This window comes from Ahaetulla prasina, chromosome 14, assembly GCF_028640845.1.
Source record: "Ahaetulla prasina isolate Xishuangbanna chromosome 14, ASM2864084v1, whole genome shotgun sequence".
NCBI lineage: Eukaryota > Metazoa > Chordata > Lepidosauria > Squamata > Colubridae > Ahaetulla > Ahaetulla prasina.
The window spans coordinates 10,499,824-10,525,376 of record NC_080552.1 but is presented as its reverse complement, the minus strand read 5'-3'; the positions used below and the strand labels follow the sequence as shown (position 1 = coordinate 10,525,376).

The 25,553-nt window shown below is 43.5% G+C and overlaps 1 protein-coding gene across 5 annotated transcripts in view; it reads left to right on the top strand.

Annotated features, from left to right (window-relative positions):
* UBN1 (ubinuclein 1) overlaps window positions 1–25,553 on the top strand; it is a 44,773-nt gene that overhangs the window by 1,679 nt on the left and 17,541 nt on the right. For 3 of the 5 annotated variants that reach the window (XM_058157000.1, XM_058156998.1, XM_058156999.1), the window contains exons 3-12: window positions 4,473–5,276; window positions 6,600–6,686; window positions 8,543–8,638; window positions 12,555–12,689; window positions 13,318–13,421; window positions 16,595–17,036; window positions 21,334–21,404; window positions 21,790–21,919; window positions 23,847–23,965; window positions 24,853–24,981. In XM_058157000.1, the coding sequence (XP_058012983.1) occupies window positions 5,028–5,276; window positions 6,600–6,686; window positions 8,543–8,638; window positions 12,555–12,689; window positions 13,318–13,421; window positions 16,595–17,036; window positions 21,334–21,404; window positions 21,790–21,919; window positions 23,847–23,965; window positions 24,853–24,981 (1,562 nt within the window). In that variant the 5' untranslated portion in view covers window positions 4,473–5,027. Of the gene's footprint in view, window positions 1–4,472; window positions 5,277–6,599; window positions 6,823–8,542; window positions 8,639–12,554; window positions 12,690–13,317; window positions 13,422–16,594; window positions 17,037–21,333; window positions 21,405–21,789; window positions 21,920–23,846; window positions 23,966–24,852; window positions 24,982–25,553 lie in introns of those variants that run through there. The other 2 variants (XM_058157002.1, XM_058157001.1) reach the window with 2 other exon arrangements.

The window sequence follows — 25,553 nt, the reverse complement described above, 5'->3', positions numbered from 1 at the left end:
AATCCTCATTTCAACCCTGAGCTACCAAGGTCTTTCGACACTTTCCTTTGCATCAGTTAATCATTGTCGATATTCACTGTATGAAGGATTAAAATGGATGCACTCGCTGCTGCTACCGCTTCTCACAATTGTTTGGTGGGGATTTTAATATGGTTGTGTTTTTCAACACCAGGTGGCCAATAATTAGGGTTTCACAGACCCCGGAGAGGGTCTTGAAAGATACGCAGGGATCTTTTAAGAAACATCATTCTAGATGTATCGCTATGTCATCTAGTATGTTGTACTAGATGATTCCGTGACCTGTTGGGTCATCATTTCAGAGGTATTTCCTTATCAGATTCTTCAATGCCTTCAACAGCGGCAGAGCTTTTAATGTACTTGGCTTCACTTGAACAATTCTTTAAAATTCAGGGAGATATTCAGATATCTTCTGCCTTGAAAATAGCCCATGTTGAACTGTAGAGTTACTATAGCACTATAGCAGTTGGTCATAGAAAATGTTTGATGACATGTTGTATTATGTCATAAAATGCTTTATGGTCATGTCTGTGTCATGAAATGTTTTACAAAATGACATCATTTACAAAATGTTTTTACAAAATTTCAGTTCCACAAGGAACCCTAGGTCCTAGATTTTGGATACATTCTGTAAAATCCATTTTGAGGTGCCCTGGTTGAAAACATTTTGCCCGATGATGTACCATTTCTCCCAATTAAAGGCTACAGACACAAAAGAGTTTTAGTATATGGTTAGATTGTTCCATTGGTTTTGAAAAATATTCAGAGACAGAAGCAAGGGCTGTGGTTGTTGATGTGACATTTCTAATTTGTGTGTTTTGTATGTAGAGGCTCATAATATGCTGCTACCTGTTTTTGCAAAAAGCAAAGCGCTGTACTACAAAAGATTAGCCACGTGTATCAGTGCTACGTTAAACATTTGAAAGCTGGAATAATGCTATTTGTGGTTTGCCAGTTTGAGTTGATTAATGAGAAGGAATTTGAAATAGGGAGTTCAGTATTCTGATAGTGCCCACAAGACAACTTTGAAATAACAGGAATGTGTGGAGAAAAATAAACTTCTTGTTAACCGCTGATAAGATAATCTGTTATCTTTCTGTAAACTGAACTAATGCTGAAGAAATTAAGACAAAGCTGGTTTGAAATGCTAGTGCTGGTAGGTTTCGTAGTTTATGCTGCTCTCTAGCAATCGCACAGATTTGTTTTCATTTCTGTTTTCTGGTGTAACGCTATAGATCAATAAATTATATGCAACTCCATAAAATGGAATGGGAGCCAATATAAGTGGGCAGTTAAAGCATGAGATAGATTGGACAATTTAAAATTTTCTCTTTCCCTTCCCATCAACATGGAAGCTTTCTGGTATCAGAGTAACCATGTTCTCTGTCCAATCAACCAGATGGTTTGTTGTTGTGGGGAATAAATTGGAGGAGGAAGAGCTATCTGTATGAGCAGAGTGGAAAAACAAATTATTGTTAAATATATAATAAAAGGATTTGTTTTCCGGGGCTTAAGATCGGGAAATGAAAAAAGAAAGAAGTGAAGAAACAAGTGGAACAGGAAATTAAAGGAGAAGTAAAAAAATGTAAAGAATGTTCATTATTAAAGGCTAACTTTTATTGAATGCTATAAGTCTGACTTGCAGAATTTCTGAATGGATAAGCACTATCTGTTTTCCTGTAAAGTTACAATGTTGCACTATCAAACAAAAGCGTTTTGCTATCCCAAGTATTAAATGAAGATAAGGAATATGAAATGAAATAATGGAAATGCAATAATGGGAAAGTGACTTCAACTATAAACTGTTTTGCTAAGAAAGCAAGAACTGCATTCTTGCAAATTTGTAAAATGGCCTTCATCAAGATGCTGCCCTTTAGATGCATTAGGATTTAAAACTCCTCAGCCAGCATTGAATCCAGAACACTTGATGGGTGCCAAATGAGGGAAGACTATGGTCAGGTAATTTACCAATGGTTTCAACACAGGGCTAAGATAAAGGACGCCCAGGAAACAGCCATGATAATGGACAATAGAGAAGAATTTGACATGACAAGTACTTTAAGTGCATGCGTCAGAGATATAATATCACGAGTTGAATGTAAGGAAATCTACTATAGAATAGGTATTGCTAGCAATTATGACTAAAGTTCAATAATCCTTTCAAGAGCCATCTCACATATCACACTGACTGTCTCTTGGTGGCTGTCTGCATTTCAAAAACCACTCTGTAGGTAGACTCTACTGTCAAGAGTCAAAGAACAAGCCCGAAATCATTCAGTCAACATAGCTGAGCTGTATAATGTTTTGTTATATTACGCTAGCTTTTTAACAAGGCTTAAACTTTGTCCTTAGAGAGTTCTTGTTTTGAAGCCAGCGCCCCCCGAGGATATGATTGAGAATCAGTGTATTTTCCTTGGCTTGTTTGCGTCTATGCATCTCCTTTGGTGGGTTTTGAAAAAGAAAAAAGAAAACACTGTGCCGATGCTCAGAAGAAATCTCTCCATGTGCAAATATTTTATTTGTACACAGTTTTGCAGCTGAGTCAGAACAATCTGAGTTGTCAAAAGTTTGGAAGTATATTGACACTGGCAGTTTTCCCTTTAGCAGAAATTAAATGTTCCATTCATTAGTTTTACTGGCACCAAGGCACTGTTCAGATCCCGATGGTTTTTCAGAAGTTTCTGGTTTTTATTAAAGAAAAACGGAAAGGCAAAAAAGATGGCATTGCTTCCATCTGTGACCTTACCAATGGTGGGTTGCCCCCCGGTTTGAACCAGTTCACAAGAATCGGTAGTAAAACCGGCGGGAGGCTCCACTCACCGACCCGGATGTCGTCATAGGCAATCTGCGCATGTGCAGCACGCACAGTCCCGTTGCGAACCGGTAGTAAAGGAAAGTAGAACCCACCCCTGGATCTTACTACTCTCCTTCGATATCATCTACAGTCCTACATTTGTTCACCTGAGTTGTATGCCCTTATTCCTCAGAAACCTTCCCACTTCTGGTCTAAAATGCAAGTTGTTAAAAAGCTCCGAAGGCCAGATTTATCCATTAGGTTAAGGCAGGAATCTGCAAACTTGGCTCTTTTAAGACTTGTGGACTTCAACTCCCAGAGTTCCTCAGCTAGGTGTGCTGGCTGAGGAACTCTGGGAGTTGAAGTCCACAAGTCTTAAAAGAGCCAAATTTGCAGACCCCTGGTTAAATCATGACATCCTGGTGCACTAAGCCAAAGCACCACAAGCTGCATTTGTGACTTTATTTATTTATTTATCACATTTCTATACCGCCCTTCTCCGAAGACTCAGGGCGGTTTACAGCCAAGATAAAATCGCACAGAAACGAACGTTAAGAACATTATTAAAAATCTAATTCAAAATTGGACCAATAATTTAAAAAACTAATAAAATATAAAATAAAGCCTAATAAAACCACCCATGTTAAAATTGTAATTAGGCCAGCCCTGCACGATGGAACAAGAAAGTCTTAAGCTCACGCTTAAAGGTCCGGAGGTCAGGGAGTTGGCGTAGCCCCAGAGGTAACTCATTCCACAGGGCAGGAGCCCCCACAGAGAAGGCCCTCCCCCTGGGAGCCGCCAGTCGGCATTGTTTGGCTGACGGCACCCTGAGGAGGCCCTCCCTATGGGAGCGCACAGATCGATGGGATAAATAAATAGCTGTGGTGGGGGTAACTGGCTGTTAAATCTGGAATTTTGCATGCCAATTGAGAGCAAAGCTGAGCTGTGCTGCCTATCATGCCAATCTGATGATATTCCTTGACTGGTGATAGGGTGGCAGCAATGGAGCCAGTTCCTAAACATAAGAGCCAAGGTGTCCCCAGTGGTTAGAATGCAGTATTGCAAGCTTGCTCACTGCCAGAAGTTCGATCCTAACCAACTCAAGATTGATTCAGCCTTCCATCTTTCCAGTTGGGTAAAATGAGGACTCAGATTGTTCAGGACAATATGCTGACATTTGTAAACCGCTTAGAGAGGGCTGTAGAGCACTGTACAGTGGTATATAAGTCTAGGTGCTATTGTGATTGCTATTTACCAGCACACCTCTGGTAAATAGACACACTCCAGATGGGAAGAACTAAAGGTAAATAAACTGGTTGGCCATTTCTCCCCACTATGTGTGTATGTATGTTCTAACGAATGAAGTCATTTGTTGTTCCTTTGACTCACCCATCCATTCCATCACATCTGTCGTTATCCAAAAAGAGGTTTTACCCGTACAGCGCTCAGTTTCACAAAGGGCTCGATTTGTATTGTGTGGTGGATTATTTTACTGAGCTTCCTCGGTCCTCTCTTACCGTGCAGTTCCCATATAGCCTCATTCGAGCTGAAACATGTTGGTACACGAAAGCAGAGGGATCGTATTTGCTGTGCATCCCTTGGGCAAGCCGCCATGCTGGGTCAGGTGCTGAAACTTTTTTTATCCCCCCCCCCTCTCTAGAGCAAGTAGAAAGAAACCTGTGCGGAAGGAAGCTGTCAGGAACGCTGCCTACCGGCCATTGGACTCGATGAATCGGCATCTGAAGAACGACGGGCCTGGATTCTGGTTTGCCTGAAAACTGGAGCTCATGAGTTCAGTGTCCTTTGATTATGTCAGCCCATTGTGTGGGAAACCCGCTAATGCACAGTACTGTAACCCAGGCTGACTTTTATAGCCACATAGGAAATTGTATAAAAGTTGCTCCATTCAGAAAATCATTTCTGTCCGTTTGCCTTCGCTCGCTGCTTGAAACACAGCTCGACTGCATAGTGACCACCATTCCAAGGGCTGGAAGTTAACCCCCAAAAAGGTGTTGCTATGGGATGATTCTTCGTTTAGGATAAAAACAGAGACTCTTTAGGTTACTTTCAAAGTTGTAATCTAAGATCAGCATTGACTTTGGTCTTCAGCGGTCAGCTCCGAGCGCGTGCTAACCGTGAACGCTCCCTTACCTACACCTGTGGCCTAAAGCGATGGAAACCATGCCTTGAGAGTAGCTGCAACGAACGCATAGCCATGACGGAACCCCACCGGGTGCAACTCACCTCCTTACCAGGCCCCCTGGGTACCCCCTTGCTGAAAAAACCTCGGTGGGAGGATGTCGCCAATCCAGAGCACCCTCCAGAATCTGAGCCTGCCGCTGCAGCCGTACGCATCGCCCTCTCCCTTTTTGAGCCAGATCACAAGCGCTGCCCTGAATTCTTCTACCCGGAACTGCTGAAGATGACGCGAGGCAAAGCCAAAAGCAGTTCTGCGGGAGAAAAGGTAAGCAGGCCTTTCTCTTTTTTAATTTTTTTAATTTTTAAATGTGTAAAATGTGCATCTTAATAGACAGTGACGGTCACTAGGGTCGTAAGCGTGCATGCTGCCAAACCCTCAGAAACTCTGGGTGGCTGACAGCATTGAAATGGCAGTAAAAGATGGCCAGCCCCACGAAGTCAGTGGTCTGCAGAGGCCTGGGTGAAAATCCATGAGCAAATTCAACAAACCGGCCAATATACAATATGTGCGCTCGGAGGCTTCAGTTAGTCCAGAATGCAGCTGCGCGGGTGATAGAAGGAGCTCCGCGTAGCTCCCATATAACACCGCTCCTGCGCAGACTGCACTGGCTACCTGTGGCCTTTCGAGTGCACTTTAAGGTGTTGGTTACTACCTTTAAAGCGCTCCATGGCTTAGGGCCTGGGTACTTACGGGACCGCCTGCTGTTACCACATGCCTCCCACCAACCCGTACGCTCTCACAGAGAGGGACTTCTCAGGGTGCCGTCCGCCAAGCAATGTCGGCTGGCGGCCCCCAGGGGAAGGGCCTTCTCTGTGGGGGCTCCCACCCTCTGGAACGAACTTCCCCCGGGTTTACGCCAAATACCTGACCTTCGGACTTTCCGTCGCGAACTGAAGACACATCTTTTTATTCGCGCGGGGCTGGCTTAAATTGATTTTAACAAATTTTTAAATTCTTAGAAATTAATTTTAAATGGGGTTTTTTAGCTTATTATATATTTTACTTCTCAGGCCAATTTTAAAATAAGTTTTTTAACTGCATTTTAAATTTGTATATTGTACCGTCTGTTTTATTCTTGCCTGTACACCGCCCTGAGTCCTTCGGGAGAAGGGCGGTATAGAAATCAAATAAATAAATAAATAAATAAATGTCATTTGAGACTGTGGTAAGAGTGGTAGGGGGAGAATAGGTTCGTTCCAAAGACAGAACCTTGATTTGAAGAAAAAAAAAAGATTTAAAACTAATACAAACTACCATGAAGTAAGCAAAAGGCATCAGAGGGAAAGCTAAAAGGGGGGAAAGTTGAAAACAAAACAAAAAATCAAGAAGCTGCTGCCAATCTTTACAGTACATTTATAGTGTATCATTTATAGGCAGTTGTCGTCTTGTAGTTTAGTGACTGAAGTTACAACGGCACTGGGAAAAAAAACATTTTTCACAGTTATGACTGTTGCAGCATCCCCCCATGGTCAGGTGATCAAAATTCAGAGACTTGGCAACCAACTCCTATTTAATGACGGTTGCAGCGAGACCTCTCTGTGAAACCGTGTGACAGGCTCCCTTTTCTCCATTCCCCTTTTCCTACAGAAAAAAGACTTTGCTGATCCCTTCCACGATGAAGAAAAGGAGAAGCACAAAGCGGAAGCCCTTACCAGGAAGTTTGAAGAGAAATATGTACGCTTCCCTGTCCCATCTACGTTCCAGTTAAATCTTGGTTCTAGTATTCTCCATAAAAGTTCTGGTCAAAAACATACAAGCTACGTTTCATTCCAGGCTTCCTGTATTGGGAGTGTAAACTGAGTGGACCATGGTAGGTCCACTCTGTTTAACAATTTATTTTGGGGGACAGGTTTCCAGTCTGGAATATTTTCCTATCTGTGTTTATTTAAAATCCATAGAGAAAATTGCGCCAGTGCTCTATCTGAAGTTTCATTTTCTAAAATATTAAGAGAGTCCTTGGCAAGCTTTCTTTAATTTTTCTAAAACTTGGTGTGATTGTTAGGCTTCCCATCAGGTTCATCTTAACACTCACATTCAGTAACTAGCTGAAGCTTCAGAATCACCATGCCTTTTTTTTATAAATGAGAAATACATTTCTCTTGCTGTCTTAGGGACAGCGGTGGCTCAGTGGCTGAGACGCTGAGCTTGTCGATCGAAAGGTCAGCAGTTCAGCGGTTTGAATCCCGAGTGCCCTGTAATGGACTGAGTTCCTGTTACTTGTCCCAGCTTCTGCCAACCTAGCAATTTAAAAGCATGTAAAAATGCAAGTAGAAAAATACGGACCACCTTTGGTGGGAAGGGAACAGCGTTCCGTGCGCCTTTGGTGTTGAGTCATGGCTTCGAAACAGATATGAGCACCATCCCCCAGATTCGGGAACGACTAGCACATATGTGCGAGGGGAACCTTTACCTTTACCTGCTGTCTTATACACACACAGATGAAGAAGACAATTACTGTAGAACAGAGAATCAAGATACTAGTCCTTTGGTTTAAATCCAGATTTTTTAAAAATCCTCTTTTAAATTTACTGACTTTTGCCCTTGCTGTGTTATGTGGTCCATATTAATTCCAGAACATACCAGGAAAGATGCTGTTTCTACGTAAGATAAAGGTAAAGGTTCCCCTCGCACATACGTGCTAGTCATTCCCGACTCTAGGGGGCGGTGCTCATCTCCCTTTCAAAGCCAAAGAGCCAGCGCTGTCTGAAGACGTCTCCGTGATGATGTGGCCGGCATGACTCAACGCCAAAGGTGCATGGAACTCTGTTCCCTTCCCACCAAAGGTGGTCCCTATTTTTCTACTTACATTTTTTTACATGCTTTTGAACTGCTAGGTTGGTAGTATGTAAGGAGACCTGTAAATGGGTTTGGGGTTTTGTTTTATTTTTCCAAAAGTTAAAAAAATGTACAGGTAGTCCTCAAATTACAAATTAACGTTCAAAGTTAGAAATGGCACTGAAAAAAGCGACTTACTACCATTTTCACACCATTGTGGCATTCCCCATAGTCATATGATCAAAATTCAGACACTTGAATCATCTTTATGACGGTTGCAGTGTCCCGGGATCATGCAAATCCCATTTTGCGACCTTCTGACAAACTCAATGGGGAGTCTGGGTTCATTTAACAACCATGTTACAAATTCAACAAATGCAATGATACACTTAACAACTGTGACGAGAAAAGTCGTAAAATGGGCCAAATGCACTTAACAAATGTTTCACTTAGCAACATAAATGTTTGGCTCAATTGTGGTCATAACTCGAGGATTATAAAACCTATCCTTTAGCCATCTCATGTTTTAGAAAATAAGCACAACTCCCATTTTCTACCACCTCTATGGATTTTTCTGTGGTGGACTATTTATTTTTGTCGGCATTCAAGAGTTGTAATGATTGTGTTGTAGAGTCCACTTGCACACACCAAGTGTAAGCGTTAGCAGGAGACACTGGGTTTGTGTGTCTGGGCAGGAATTGTAGCCTTTCTTGCAAATAATTCCAGATCAACATCAAATCTTTTCTCTTTTTCAGGGTGGAAAGAAGCGCAGGAAAGACCGTTTTCAGGATTTGATTGACATGGGACAAGGATATGATGAATCAGATTCTTTCATTGATAATTCTGAAGCCGTAAGTAGCAAACCGAAGTCTTTTCTTTCCCTAACTAAAGTTACAGGAGAATTAACAGAACCCTCATCTAACATTGGAATACTGGGTATTCTAGATACTGCCTGCATTTTAAAAGTTGCAATTTTCTGGGAATAAATAGTTCCCAGAATTAACAGTTCAAGGTTCACAGCTATGTTTTTTCTACTAGTTTGCACAAAATACCCACATAAGGCATCTGGTTCATCACTCATCACATCCCACTTCATTACTTTTACTTTTCTGGCCCACATTTATTTATTTATTTATTTAATCATATTTATATACCGCCCTATCTCCCGAAGGACTCAGGGCGGTTCACAGGCACTTAAAAACACATAAATACAATATAAAAGCAATTAAAAAACTTATTCTAAAAGCCCGTTAATTAAAATATAAAAATAAAACCCAATTAAAACCCATAAATTTAAAATCTAGCTCAGTCCTGCACAATTAAATAAGTATGTTTTAAGCCCGCGGCGGAAGGTCCGAAGGTCCGGAAGCTGACGAAGTCCGGGGGGTAGTTTGTTCCAGAGGGTGGGAGCCCCCACAGAGAAGGCCCTTCCCCTGGGCGTCGCCAGACGACATTGCTTCGCTGACGGCACCCTGAGGAGACCCTCTCTATGAGAGCGCACGGGTCGGTGAGAGGTATTCGGTAGCAGTAGGCGGTCCCGTAAATAACCCGGCCCAATGCCATGGAGCGCTTTAAAGGTGGTCACCAAAACCTTGAAGCGCACCCGGAAGGCCACAGGTAGCCAGTGCAGTCTGCGCAGGATAGGTGTCATACGGGAGCCACGAGGGGCTCCATCTATCACCCGCGCAGCCGCATTCTGGACTAACTGTAGCCTCCGGATGCCCTTCAAGGGGAGCCCCATGTAGAGAGCATTGCCGTAATCCAGGCGAGACGTCACGAGTGCGTGAGTGACCGTGCATAGTATGCATGTATGGCTGTTTGCATTATCCTGTGCTTATGTGACTGAGATTTATTATTATTATCCTTATTATTATCCTTATTATCTCTTTTATTCATTAAACATGAAACTCAATCAACTGAACATTTAAAAATTATCACAAATATCATCGTCTGGCGCTAATGGTTGATATAGGTTGCTGCCAGCATCCTAGGTATCAACCAAGTATTTTCTTAAAATGTACAATGTTCCAAGTAGCACAGTTTTTTGCAGTTCCGCTGGTGTTATTGCAGGAAGTTACAATTTCTTGATGTATTTTATAAAATTCTTGTACATGATACCAAGTGCCCCGATGACAATGGGTATCACTGTTACATGTTACATGCTGTTGTTGTTGTTAGTATTATTAGTATTATTACTATTTTGCCAGAAACCAATGTTTACTTCTGATTTCCAGCCAAAAATGCCCCTTGAGTACCATATGTTCCCTTATCAACTGTGATGTTCATTTAACGACCATGGTGTGCCCTTAATAATCTCCACAAAGTAATGTTAAAACTGCAGGTGATCACATGGCAACCTTAATGACCATCACAACTTACAGCCATTATTGTGGGCTTAATTATGGACTAATTGGGGACTAATTGTACTCTGTATCTTTTCCTGAATTCCATGTTATAAAAGCTGCACTGATCCAAGCAACCATTGGTTGCCTGCCACGGATTAGTGAAGGCTTCTGAAATCTGTTTCTTTATTAAAATGTCAAGATCTGGGAACTGGAGCCAGACTAGAAGTTGAACTTAAAGAATAAAACGCCTTTATTGTTTGAGCATTCATTCAAATGTGGGGCAGCAGCCGAATAGAATTTGCTGGGTTTTGGTTTTTTTACAACAAATCCAGACCCGGCAATCCTCCAAGGGGTTTTCATTTCAGCAGCCTAAATAAGAAAGTGGTATAATTTTGCTTCTATTGATGAACAAGTGAGCTTAGAATGTTTTCCTAATCTACCACAGATCTCTCAGATTCATTAGTAGATGTGATAAAAGAAGACACCCTCCCCAGGATCTACATTAAGAGAATCTGCATATATATTCTTCCTTGATTTTCTTTCCAGTATCAACTAGCAAATTAGATTTTATTACTGAATATAAACGCATCCTAGAATACTGCATCCAGTTTTGGTCACCAAACTATAAAATAGATGTTGAGACTCCGCACTTTTTTTAAAGTGCAGAGAAGAGTAACCAGGATGATTAGGGGACTGGAGGCTAAAACATATGAAGAACGGTTACAGGAACTGGGCATGGCTAGTCTAGTGAAGAGAAGGACCAGGGGAGACAGGATAGCACTCTTCCAATATTTGAAGGGCTGCCACAGAGAAGAAGGGGTCAAGCTATTTTCTAAAGCTCCCATAGGCCAGACAAGGAACAATGGATGGAAACTGATCAAGGAGAGATTCAACCTGGAAATAAGGAGAAATTTCCTGAAAACAATCAACCTATGGAACGGAAGTTGTGGGAGCTTCATCACTTAAGACTTTCAAGAAGAGATTGGACTGCCATTTGTCAGAAATGGTGTAAGGTCTTCTGCTTGGGCAGCGGGTTGAACTAGATGACCTACAAGATCCCTTCCAACTCTGTTAATCTGTTAAAGTTTGATACTGAAAGGTATAGCAGTAAAGCAAACGCAGGTAAATCAGAAAAATATCCAGATTCTAAGACATTGCAGATAGAATGCCAATGATGCTCCAGTTTATTATTTCCAAAGTCTCAACATCTTTTTTTGTAGTATGGTGACCAAAATTAGTTGTTGTATTCCAGGTGTGGTTTTACTAGGGCTTTATAAAGCGGTACTATCACATGATCTTGATCCTATGCCTCTGTTTATACAGCCCAGGATTTCATTAGCATTTTTGGCTGCTGCTGCGCACTGCTGGCTCACATTCAAGTGATCATCCGCTAGGACTCCAAAGTCCTTCTCACAGTTACTGTTTTTGAGCCAGGTCCCGCCTAAACTGTACTTTGATTTTTCCTGCCTAAATGTAAAGCTTTGCTTTTCTCCACATTGAAATTCATTCTGTTGGATAGGGCCCATTGGTCAAGTTTGTCAAGGTCTTTTTGGATCTTGAGCTTGTCTTCTGGGGTGTTGGCTATTCCTGCCAGCTTAGTGTCATCTGCGAATTTGATGAGTTCCCCTTCTATTCCCTCATCTAAGTCATGTATGAAGATATCGAAGAGTACTGGTTTATCATATTTATATGGCCACCTTTCACAATCAAGTGAGTCTGGTAGAGCCGAGGTGGCGCAGTGGTTAGAGTCCAGTACTGCAGGCTACTTCAGCTGACTGCTAGCTGCAGTTCAGCAGTTCAAATCTCACCAGGCTCAAGGTTGACTCAGCCTTCCATCCTTCCGAGGTGGGTCAAATGAGGACTCCGATAGTTGGGGGCAAGATGCTGACTCTGTAAACCGCGAATAGAGTAGAGTAGAGTAGAGTAGAATAGAATAGAATAGAATAGAATAGAATAGAATAGAATAGAATAGAATAGAATAGAATAGAATAGAATAGAATAGAATTATTTATTGGCCAGGTGTGATTGGACACACAAGGAATGTGTCTTGATGCATATACTGTCAATGTACAGAAAAGAAAAGATACATTCATCAAGAATCATAATGTACAATACTTAATGATAGTCATAGGGTACAAATAAGCAATCAGGAAACAATATCAATACAGAGAGGGCTGTAAAGCACTGTGAAGCGGTATATAAGTAAGTGCTATTGCTGTTTCTAGTTAGGAAAGAGAGAAAAGAGTAGAGGTGAGGAAGGAAAACCTCAGTTTTGCTGAAGATATTGATGCATATATGATGCTTTTCAATGCCTGCTATGTCAATTCTGTTCATGGGAAATTGGCCCCTGGAGCCCTGCTGGGATTGTAAACACCAGTACACCAAGGCTGTGGACTGATCTGTCTCTCTGTACTCTTTCCAGTATGATGAGCTTGTTCCAGCATCTCTAACAACCAAGTATGGAGGCTTCTACATCAACTCTGGAACTCTGCAGTTCCGACAGGCTTCCGAATCTGAGGATGACTATATCAAGGAGAAAAAGAAGAAATCTCCTAAGGTCGGTGATCCACATGCTCTGGGAACTTCCATTTTAGAAATTTTGAAGACGTTTCGCCTCTCATCCGAGAAGCTTCTTCAGCTCTAACCAGATGGTGGGGAATGGAAGGATTTATATTCCTTGCAGGCAGCAAGTCATTTGCATTCTTTTCGAGAGTCATTGAGTCCTCTTGGAGGTTTCTCTGTGTCTTCCGGGTCACCTGAGTAGTGCAATGGGTGTGGAGCCTTCTTGGAACTGCTGAAAGGGCTGTGTGTTATTGTGGAGCTGTCCAACTAATATAAATCCTTCCATTCCCCACCATCCAGGCAGAGCTGAAGAAGCTTCTCTGATGAGAAGTGAAACATCTTCAAAGAAAAACCAAGAAAGTCCAGTTGCCTCTTGAAAAAATAGTCCCTTTGGGACTATTTCTGGCCAGTAATCCATTTGACACATACTTTCATTAGATTTTGAATGCTTGGAGAAAGAGAGCATTGTTTCTTTTCTTGTCTTCTTGTTTTCTGTCATGACTAAATTTAGGGCAGGGGTGTCTACCTTGGCAACTTTTAAGATCTGTGGACTTCAGCTCCCAGAATTTCCCCAGCCAGCCTCGTGTGCTCTCTTTTACAATAGCTTTTGTTCTAATTCACAGAAGCGGAAATTGAAAGAGGGAGGTGAGAAGGTGAAGAAAAAGAAGAAAGATGACAACTATGAGAAAGAGAAGAAATCTAAAAAATCAAAATTTCCTAAAACTGGGTAAGTCTCTCTCTTCGACATAGAGATGTGGTTTTTGCAGTTAAAGGGATTGTCTTGATCATCTCCCTGCAGAGGACTCAACTTTATTGGAAGGACGTGCAAGTTTAGGGAGAGACTGTTGTGGTCCGCCAGCAGCCTGCTGAGCTGACAACAGAGTCAGACAGCGATGAGGCTGAGGAAGAACATGGGTCAGTCCTGGAGGCTGGGAAAGGCCCGAATGAGGGCTCTGTGTCAGAGGCAGAGGTGGGGCCAGGGCCACCTGGGAGCGATGCGCAGACTCCAGAGCCTCCAGAGGCTGACAGTAGTGAGGCAGAGGAACAGGAGGAGCCTGTTCCTAATGCACGCATGAGAAGAGCTGCCAGAAGGCAAGAGCAGCTCAAGCAAAGAGGACGACTCGGGAGTAGGGCCAAGAGATGATTGGCCCCTCCCATAAGGCTTAAAACAGACCAGCAATGGCGTTTGGGCTTTGCCGGAAAACAACGTTGATAGCTTAGTCTTGTTGCATTTGTTTCGTATCAGCGTCTTCTGAACTTTTGCCAAGAAAGGCCTTTTGCAGTTTGCCTTAATTGGACCAAGGTTGGTGACAGGACTGAGGAATTTGTGTTGAGAGGAATTTGCTTTAATTTAGTTGAACTATGCTGGGAATGAAGTAATTCTCAGCTGTTTTGTTTGTTTTTACGCTGACTTGAGTTTCCTGCTATCTACTTGGGCCTGGGTCACAACAGAGATCAGCTTTTCAAGCTGCGTTATGGGATCTCAATTCCAGTCCTCCTGATCATCTGTTTCTGACAATAGGCTCAGTCCACTGTACAACAGGTTGATGAAGACTCAATCATCCAGGCCAAAGATGTTCAAAGGTTAAAACGTGGTAACTGGACCAATCTCTGTTAATCTGAGATGGTTTGTTGCTCATCCAAGCAACTTCGTCAGTCTGGGCAAAATTAGTTAGGCAGAGACCCAGAGAGTCGTTGGAATGTACCAACGCTTGCCACACCAACCTTATTGCAATGGGTCATTCCATGTCCAAGTGGTCTTGATTTCAGAAAAGTGCCCTGCTCGACTATCAAGGATTCCGATGAAATTTTGTGTGAACATACACACATATCCCCAATGAACATTGGCAAAGTGTTATGTGTGCCGATGCAATACTTGTGGAGATATAGTCATTTATTTATTTTATTATTTTTATTTATTTGTCAAGCATATATAAGATAACAGGTAAAAGTATAAACATAATTTGGATACATGAAAAGAGTAAGTAAAAAAGGAATATTAGGACAGGGACGGTAGGCACACAGGTGCACTTATGCACGTCCCTTACAGACCTCTTAGGTATGGGGTGAGGTCCACAGTAGACAGTTTAAGGTTAAAGTTTTGGGGGTTTGGGGATGAAACCACAGAGTGCATTCCAGGCATCGACCACTCTGTTGCTGAAGTCGTATTTTCTGCAATCGAGTTTGGAGCGGTTTACCTTGAGTTTGCATCTATTATTTGCTCGTGTATTGTTGTGGTTGAAGCTGAAGTAGTCATTGACAAGTAGGACATTGTGGTAGATAATTTTATGTACTATGCTTAGGTCAGACTGAAGCTGGCGTAGTTCTAAGTTGTCTAATTTTTAAATTAAAAATTAAATTAAATTAAAAATTTAATTTTTAAATGTTGTCATTTGTGTGAGCCCATATCGCAGCCTTTGACAGTATGACTCTGAGGTTCCAGCAACTTTGAGACATAATATCTCCGGCAATATTTTGTTGAGAGAAACAAAACGTGGCCATCTTCTGCAACTTTTTGTGCTCTATTAAATAAAAGCATTCTCACGAGCGATCTCCATCTAGATTATTTGGAGCAAAGTTGGCCAAAAATATTGCAGCTCAAAAAAAAGATTAAAGTTTGGCTTTTTATATCTCTGGAAGGAAAGCTATGTGAACAACGTGAAACTTTGTGCGTAATAACTTAGCATCACAAGGTTTTCAAATATAAAATTTCATTCTCTTCATGTCATGCGTGGATAGCAGAGCTCTTCAATCCCCAACCTTACTGTTTCTGGCTATCTCGTTAGGCAATGATGGGACTCGCAGTCTTGCCTAACCATCCAGTATTAGGCTGCTCCAGTAATCAAATGATTGCCACCTTTGCCTACATTCCGTGGGTAGTCCTTGATTTACGACCACAATTAAACCCAAACTTTCTGTTGTTCCATTTTACAACCTCTTTGCCACAGTTGTTAAGCAAATCACTATAGTTGTTCAGTGCATCATGCAGTTGTGAAGCCCATTGGCTTTGCTAGTCAGAAGCCCCCTAGAACAGGGGTTTCCAAGCTTGGCAACTTTAAGACTTGTGGACTTCAACTCCCAGAATTCCTCATTGCTCATGCTTTGCTGACTGAGAAATTCTGGGAGTTGAAATCCACAAGTCTTAAAGTTGCCAAGGTTGGAGACCCCTGCCCTAGAAGGTTGCAGATAACAATCCCAGAACTCCGGGATGCTGCAGCCAGGCTCAGGGTTGACCCAGGTTTCCATCCTTTCAAGGTTGGTAAAATGAGGACCCAGATTGTTGGGGGAATAGGCTGACTTTGTAAACCGCTTAGAGAAGGCTGTAAAAGCACTGTGAAGCGGTATATAAGTCTAAATGCTATCGGTATTGCTACATAAGGGATGCGGTGGCTCAGTGGCTAAAACGCTGAGCTTGTCGATCGAAAGGTTGGCAGTTCAGCAGTTCGAATCCCCGGTGCCACGTCACGGGGTGAGCTCCCGTTACTTGTCCCGGCTTCTGCCAACCTAGCAGTTTGAAAGCACATAAAAAATGCAAGTAGAAAAATAGGGACCACCTTTGGTGGGAAGGGAACAGTGTTCCATGCGCCTTTGGCATTTAGTCATGCCGGCCGCATGCATACCCTTACAGACCTCTTTGGCTTTGAAACGGAGATGAGCACCGCCCCCAGAGTCAGGAACGACTAGCACATATGTGCGAGGGGATCCTTTACCTATTGCTACATGCCACTGGCCAAGCACCCGAAGTTTAATCATGAGACTGGGGATGCCGCAAACAGTCATCAGTGTGAAAAAACGATCGCAATTTTCCAGGGCTGATGTAACTCTGAATGGTTGTTAAGCAGATGATTATAACCAAAGACTTTCCTCCGTGCTGTGTACGTTAACCTGCCTCTTTGACAGTTTCACAGCTCTGAACGCCAGCAAAGAGAAGAAGAAGAAGAAATACTCAGGGGCCTTGAGCGTCAAGGAAATGCTGAAGAAATTTCAGAAGGAAAAGGATGCCAAGAAGCTGAAGGACGATGAACCCAAGCTTAGCATTCCCTCGTTGGCCGAAACCCCAGCTCAGCGGGAAGTGGAGTCCATGCCCGACCCTCTTCTCTCTCTTTTCGGCCACACGAGTGACAACGAACTGCTTCAGGCAGCCACCGCCATGGACTCCCTGACTGACCTGGACCTGGAACAGCTTCTGAGTGAATCTCCGGAGGAAAGCCCTTTCCTGGAGATGGAAAACGGGAGCGATCCCCTGGGAGCAGGCCTGGAACCCGACCTCAAGCAGGTCCCTCCCTCCCTTCCTGAGGGGCTTCCAGAACCACTGATGAAGCGTGTTGAAGAACTTACTCAGGTATTGTATGTCCTCACCTCCTTGTGCCCTATCCATCTGTCAGGCTGCCTCTGATTATATCTAGGAAAGAATACACCTTGACTTCACTTGCAAATAAAGAAAAGTACTTTTACTAGATACATCTTGACTGCAGCAGTATAAAGTTGGATCTGAGACAAAATATGGCTAACATTCCATATCCCCCCATTTGTCCCTCCTCCCCTCAGGAGGTCAGGCTGGTCTGGTCCAATGCCAGCTCCTTCTCGGCCCCGTGGTAATCTTCTTCCGCTGGTCTCTAGCTGTTAATCATCTCAGGAATGCAGTCTCTGTTGAAAAAGCCCGGCACTCTAACATTCAGTGGTTAATCACTCCTCCCCTTCTGTTATGTCAGATGACACTCTTAAAGGGCCCTCTTCCCTTACCCTGTATAGGGCAGTGATACATCTTACATCCTTAAACTATTTTACATTACAGAAAGAACCCAATATATTCTAACTACTGAATATAAATTGTACAAAAAATATGTGAGCATTGGAGTGGAGGCTGACACCATCATCGGATGTTGGCGATCCTGTTTTTTGTCAACAGCCACATGAAAAAGGGCTGCTGAATTTTGTCCAAACCGGTCCCTTAGGTTTTGAAGCCATGATGATGTTCTTCTGCCTGGACCTCGTTTGCCTTCAATCTTTCCCTGGGCAGGGGTGAAATGCTCCCAGTTCAGACCAAATCGCCCGATCTGGTAGCGATGATGGCGGGTGGTTCGGAGAACCAGTAGCAAAAATTCCTGTCCCCCCCCCCCCATGCCCAGCTGAGCCGCACGATCATCAGTTGTTGTTTTTTACTTTTAAAAGCATTTTTTCTTTGGCTGAAAAAATGCTTTTAAAAGTAAAAAAAAAGCCTCTGATGATCGCACAGCTCAGCTGGGATTGTCAGAGCCTTTTAATAGCATTTTTTTACAACCTGTTCGGCCGAGAGGTTGTAGAAAAAAAGGCTTTTAAAAGTTAAAAAAAAAAACAACCTCTGACAATCAGGCAACTCATCTGGGATTGTCAGAGGAGCCTTTTAAAAGCCTTTTTTCTTTAACCTCTTCTGCCGAATGCTTTTAAAAGTAAAAAAAAAAAAAGTTGCCCACGCCCATCCAGTCACATTCCCACCCCCCTGTTTCCCCCTGCCCCGCACACACCAAGCCATGCCCACAGAACTGGTAGTAGCAAATTTTACGTTTCACCCCTGCCCTGGAGGATTAAGTGAAGGATGCCATATTTTTCCGGGCGTCGCATCACAAGTCCAAAATATTCTAACTTCCGATTTTTAATGGCTTTGGTGACTTCCCTTTGCTTTGTATGTCTAGTTACACAGATATCAAGCAATGCAGGTAGTCCTCAATTTAGGACCGGTCACTTAATTACCCTTTGAAGTTATAACAGAGTTCAAAAACTTGTTTGACAGATCAAAGCCAAGAGATGTAGAAGTTTTGTGAACCTTGGACCTATTTTGCAAGAGGGGAAAGCTTTTAGTGTTGCCATAGATTTGTCAGCTGGTGGCGGAGGGGAGGGAATAGTACGTGTTTTTGTTTTGCGCGCTTTCAATCCGCATCTTTTAAAAATGTTTTGTATAGTTTTGTGTTGTCTTTTTATTTTATTTTATTTTTTTTGCTTTTGTATTTTTTATTTTTTTTTAATTTTTTGAACAAAAAAAGTTTGCGGTACAAAGAAAAAAAAAGTTATTTATGACCCATCTTGAAGTTACAATTGCTGTACCAGCCCCGGCGGTCACTTGATTGCCTTTTGAGTGGTGGCTCACATTTACAGCTGCTGCGGCGTCCAACAGTCATGTGATCACGCTTTGCTATTATTTATTTTGTCGAATACATATTAAAATAATATATATAAGTATAGGCATGAACTGAATACATAAAATGAATACAATTAAAGGGAACATTAGGACAGGGATGGTAGGCATGCTGGTGCTCTTATGCACCCCCCTCTGCTATGCTTTTACCCTTTCCTGGGTGACTGCAGAATTTTGGGAGGTGGTCCCCCCATTTTTTTTTATTTGCATTTATATCCCGCCCTTCTCCGAAGACTCAGGGTGGCTTACACTATGTTAAGCAATAGTCTTCATCCATTTGTATATTATATACAAAGTCAACTTATTGCCCCCCCAACAATCTGGGTCCTCATTTTACCTACCTTATAAAGGATGGAAGGCTGAGTCAACCTTGGGCCTGGTGGGGCTTGAACCTGCAGTAATTGCAAGCAGCTGCTGTTAATAACAGACTGTCTTAGCAGTCTGAGCCACCAGAGGCCATTGTAAAGCTGCCAAGGTTGGGAAATGCTTCTTGAGCTGAGCTGGGAACTCGGGGTCTCAAGATAGGTTTTCACACCATGTACATGTAGTCCTCAACTTAACGACCACAATTGAGCCCAAACTCTCTGTGGCTCAGCGAAACATTTATGCAGCAAGTTTTGTCCCAGTCTACGACTTTTCTTGCCACAGTTGTTAAAAGTGAATCACGGTCGTCGTTAAATTAGCCAAACTGTCATTCAGTGAATTTGGCTTCTCCGTTGACTTTGCTGGTCAGAAAGGTCACAAAAAAGGGGGGATCGCATGTCCCCAGGACACGGCCACCGTCATAAATGTGAATCAACTGCCAAGCATCTACATTTTGACCGCATGACCTTGGGGGTGCTGCAACAGTTGTAAGTGTGAAAACTGGTCATAAGTCACTTTTTTCAATGCTGTTGTAACTTCGAACGGTCATTAAATGGACAGTTTAATAAGTCCAGGACTTCCTGTGCTTCACCTTACCGTATTTTTCGGAGTATAAGACGCACCGGAATATAAGACACACCTTAGTTTTTGGGGAGGAAAATAAGAAAAAAGCTGATTGGCAGTGGATTGGCCTCCCGGAATACCCCCAAATTCGATGGGGAAGCCAAGGTTGACTTAACCACCGTGTTACTAACTTAACAACTGCAGTGATTCACTTAGCAGTGGGAGCAAGAAACGTCGTAAAAGGGGGCAACGTTCACAAATATGAATTCATTTAGCAAAAATGTTGGACTCAATTATGGTTGTACGTCGAGGACTCTCTTTGTGCTGATTTAGGATTCACACCATGCTGGATTTATGAGAGTTTTGGTTTGAAATCAGCACAGTTCTGTTTTATTGGGGCCATGGTCTTTCTACCTTTGAATCCATACTTTTTAACCTTTTTTTTAATTTATAATCCAGCTTCTTCCCCTGTTCCCCCCTCTCTGGCCCAGTGTCACTATTGCCTCCTAAGACACAAGGACAGTTTTTCCCCGAATGCCATCACTCTGCTAAACAACTAATTTCCCACAACACTGTCAAATTAACTACTAAGGCTGTATTACTATTCTTCTTCTCATCCTTACTAGTACCTCTCTCTTCCCACTTACGGCTACATCCATGTTGCTTGTATCTTTACAACTTACATTGTTTTTATTGTTTCCTAGTACGATTTGATTGCTTATTAGTATCCTATGACTATCACTAAGTGTTGTATCTTATGATTCTTGACAAATGTATTTTATTTTTTCTTTATGTACACTGAGAGCATGTGCACCAAAGACAAATTCCTTGTGTGTCCAATCACATTTGGCCAATAAAAGAATTCCACTCCACTCCACTCTACTCCACTCATTTCATTCTATTCTATTCCATTCTATTCTACTATGCTCTTTCCTTATTCTATTCTATTCCTTATTTCATTCTATTCCATTCTATTCCTAATTCCATTCCTTATTTTATTCTATTCCTTTTTTTTAAAATTTGCATTTATATCCCGCCCTTCTCCGAAGACTCAGGGCGGCTTACACTATGTTAGCAATAGTCTTCATTCTATTTGTATATTTATATACAAAGTCAACTTATTGCCCCCAACAATCTGGGTCCTCATTTTACCTACCTTATGAAGGATGGAAGGCTGAGTCAATCTTGGGCCTGGTGGGACTAGAACCTGCAGTAATTGCAGGCAGCTGTTGTTAATAACAGACTGCATTTTTATTCTGTATTTATATGTATTTTTATTTGCCTGTGAACCGCCCTGAGTCCCTAGGGAGATAGGGCGGTATATAAATATGATAAATAAATAAATAAATAAATAAATAAATAAATAAATAAATTAGCAGCCTGAGCCACAGAGGCCCCTTTTATTCTATTCTATTCTATTCTATTCCATTCCATTCCATTCCATTCCATTCTATTCCTTATTCTATTCTATTCTATTCTATTCTATTTTATTCCATTCCATTCCATTCTAATTGTTCTTCCTTGTCTGTCTCTGAATTAGGCTGCCAGAGCTGCGGAGAGAGAAGGCAAACACAAGTTCTTCAACCAAGACATGAATAACATCTTACTGGAGTAAGGCCCCTTCCTGCTTGTAGAAGTCAGGCCTTGCAAGCCTCCAGGAAAGCGAGACAGAAGAGGCTCCCTCAGGGACAGAGATGCTTCCCTTAGGGAGAGTATAGACATAAACCATTGCATGATGGTGGATTACAGGGAAGAGGAAGTTTCCCCTGGCATTGTTATTTTACGTGCAGGGGGAAGTACCAGTGTATTTTATTTTGAGGGCAACAGTGAAATGTTCCTAAATGTTATTTGGGAGAGGTGGAGACCCTTGTTCCATGGGTTTCAGCATTTCACCGGCATCGATTTAATCAGGGGGGGGCATGTTTACTCATCAGGCGTTACACTTCGGGAAGCTGGCTGAGCCAGAGCTCAATAATTCTTCCTCTTCTGCCCTCAGTATAGAGCTGCAAACCCGGGAGCTGAACAGCCAAATGCGATCGGGGGTCTACGCGCACCTGGCCTCCTTCTTGCCTTGCAACAAAGACACGCTGGTCAAGCGGGCCCGGCGACTTTACGTGTATGAACAGGTGAGTGATTGTGGGAGGGGGAAACAGCTACTGGCCAATGAGCCATGGCACAGAGGTGGGTAATTCGCCTCCCTCCACTGAGTTGGAAAGGCGACCAGTGCGCTCCCACAGAGTGGGCCTCCTTGGGGTGCCGTCGGCTAGACAATGTCGGCTGGCGCCCCCCAGGGGGAGGGCCTTCTCTGTGCGGGCCCCAATCCTCTGGAACGAATTACCACCTGGTATTCGCCAACTCCCTGATCTCCGGACTTTCAGACGCGAGCTGAAAACATGGCTGTTTCATCGTGCAGGACTGGCCTGATAGTTTTAATTGGGAATTTTAAATGAGTTTTAAGGAATCAGCCTAATTTTAAATATTTCTTTTTAAATCATTTTAGTGTTTGTAAAAATTGTTTTAATATGGCTGTAAACCGCCCTGAGTCCTTTGGGAGAAGGGCGGTGTAGAAATATAAACAAATAAAATAAATAATAATAATAAATTGGTTGCTTCAGGCTTCCGCCAGGAGCAGTCTGGCCTTTTCTTTAGAGTCTATTCTACTAGATGAGAAAATGGAGAGCAAAGTGCACATGGAAAAGTGGGCTCCTGGTTTAGGTGTAGCCCCAAAGAATCTTCAGACCAGCCCAACTTCCTCTTTTCTTTTCTTTTCTTTTTTTACATTGAGGAAGGATCCCGGCTGAGGAAAGGAAGCTGCGTTTATTTGCAGCATTTTGATGCCCCCTTTTTCAACTAGGCCAGTAATGGCGATCCTTTTCGGTACCAAGTGCCGAAAAGGTTGTGTGGAATTGTTGCGCATGCGTGAGCGCGCTCGTTGGGGCCGTGCTCTGGATAAGCCGAACTTCTGGGTTCTAGCGCCCAAGCACACCCGACGATCAGCTGACCAGCGCACATGCGCAGGCTGGTTTTCAGCACTGCCGTGCACCCGAAAGACAGCTCATCGTTCCGCACGCATGCATTGCCAGAAACCCAGGAGACAAACAGGCAAGGCTGCGCGTGCCGGGCGACATGGCTTCACGTGCCACTTTGGGCACGCGTGCCATAAGTTCGCCATCACAGAACTAGGCTGAGAGGGGAGATACAATGGCAGTCTTCCAATATTTGAGGGGCTGCCACAGAGAGGAAGGGGGTCAAGCTATTTTCCAAAGCCCCTGAAGGCCAGACAAGGAATAATGGATGGAAACTGAACAAGGAGAGATTCAATCTAGAAATAAAGAGGAATTTTCTGACAGTGAGAGCAACCAACCCATGGAACAGAAGTTGCCTTCAGAAGTTGTGGGAGCTTCATCACTGGAGTCTTTCAAGAACAGACTGGACTGCCATCTGTCAGAAATGGTGTAGGTAGGGTCTCCTGCTTGGGTGGAGGGTTGGACTAGATGACCTACAAGGTCCCTTCCAACTCTGTTAATCTGTTGATCCCAGGAGCTGCAGGAAGAACAATGGCCTTTTATTCCCTCGCTGGAGATGTCATATTGAGAAAACTGAGCCCTATAGGAAAAGGTTTCCATGATGTCCTTGCCTCCTGAGAACAATGCCTGGAGCATATTTAACAAGCAGGCTTTTTTACATGCCTGATAGCCCACAATTGTGCTTTCCCCTATCATCATCATCATTTAATGACCCCACAATCCCTTGCATTGGGGTGGAGTCTGGGCAGCTGAATAGAACTAAGTGTTTACTGGCCGGGCGCCCTTCCTGTTGCCAATGCGACAGCAGATAAATTCTCATTGTGCCCAGAGAGAGAAATATCTGCCTCTACCTAGGATCGAACTCACAGCCTCCTGATTGTGAAGCGAGAGCTCCACCTCCAGGCTCCCGCACCACTCAGTTGTGCTTTCCCCATTTTTAAAATAAAACCATTGCCTGGTTGTGGTTAGACGATTGCCTGAACAGGGCAAATAGGAAGCAGGCCCCTAACTCTCGGTGTTTCCTTAGGGGGGTCGGTTGAAGGAGCCCCTTCAGAAGCTGAAAGAGGCCATTGGCAGAGCAATGCCCGAGCAGATGGCCAAGTACCAGGAAGAATGCCAAGCACACACCCAGGCCAAGTTTGCCAAGTATGTGTTTCGTTTGTTTTTGTTATCTCTCCGATCACCCTTCCCTGCACGTTCTCCGTAGATACTCCAGGCTCAGTGTTGGAAGAAATATCCTTCTGGGTTCAGTTCCAAGTGGGGAAAAATGACACTGGATTCATGGAAGTTGCTTGGAAAGAAGGTTTATTGATGAACAGGATCACGTGCCTTGAGTTCCTGAGCAGAAAAAAGGGTCGAGATGCTGAGAGTGCCTGGGTTTTATGCCCTCTGTTGGGCTTTGACTTTGAGCTTGTACTCTGATTGGTCGTCAGACTCCCATGGGGCCATGCAAGGGCAACTCTGTAGTCTGTCCCGAGTCCCAAGGCTTGGTTGAGCCTTGCTGGGTGATGCAAACTCCCCAGGTGCCATGTGGTGAGTTCTGTTGCTAGATGGGTAGCGGGCTAATCCTGCTTTTGTTGGATCTTGGGTGAGGGCTTTTGCTTATGAATAGACCTAACTATCTCTTTATCTCTTAAGTGCTGACATCTGCTGGGGGCTATTGAGGAGGGTGGGTGCTCTCAAGAGTGGGTCTGCTTCCTGCCTAAAAACATGTTTCTCCATTTCTCATCCAGAGAAATATAATATTCTGCCTTTTTAATATATCCTAGAACAGGGGTCTGCTTTGCTGGCTAAGGAACTCTGGGAGTTGAAGTCCACAAGTCTTAAAAGAGCCAAGTTTGCAGACCCCTGTCCTAGAATATTTCATTCCTCTAGGAGAGGGGTGGGTGCTAACTTCCTACATTGGTAAGCCCTGATGTCGAGAAGCTGAGAACTCCGGGGGCGTCTTCTTTATGGTCTGATCCTAAGGAGGCAGAAGGTTTTCGGGAGAAGGGCCTAGTTAGTTCCTCAGTTATCATTTTTCCTTCTCTCAGGATGCTGGAAGAGGAGAAGGATAAGGAACAAAGAGACCGGGTTTGTTCAGAGGATGACGATGAGGATGATAAAGGAGGGAAGAGGATCATGGGACCTCGGAAGAAGTTTCAGTGGAATGATGAAATCAGGTTTGCTGGGAAACATCTGGATTTGAGAACCCCTGTTCTGGCTTTTGGGGAGAACACAGTCGCCCTCCCTCTGGGAACGGGTGTGCCTTTGCTTTCCCCTTTTCACGGTTGGTGCAGGTCAGGGGTGGGCTTCAAAAATTTTAGCAAGGGGTTCTCTTCCTGGTTGCTGGGTAGGCGTGGCCATAGTGGGCATGGCCTACTTGTCCTCCTGCACCACAGGCTTTCTTTGAGCCTCCAGAAGGGCAAAAACAGCCTCCCCAGGCTCTAAAGGCCCTCTGGACTGAAGGGTGGAAACGGGCCCATTTCCGGCCTTCCCGAACCTCTGGTAGGCTCGTTTTTTGCCCTCCTGAACCTCCACGTGCGCCCTGCACTTACCTGCATCCAAAACGGGCTGCGTGGGGACACCTGGGAGGGGAGGGTATGGGTGGGCGGGGCCAGCCAGGAGTGGGATTTGGGGGTTCTCCGAACTGCACAGAATCGTAGCTAGAGGTTCTCATGAACCCCTGCGAACCCCCAGCAGCAGGTAATCCTTGACTTACGGCCGTTGGCTTTGTGACCATTCAAAGTCACAA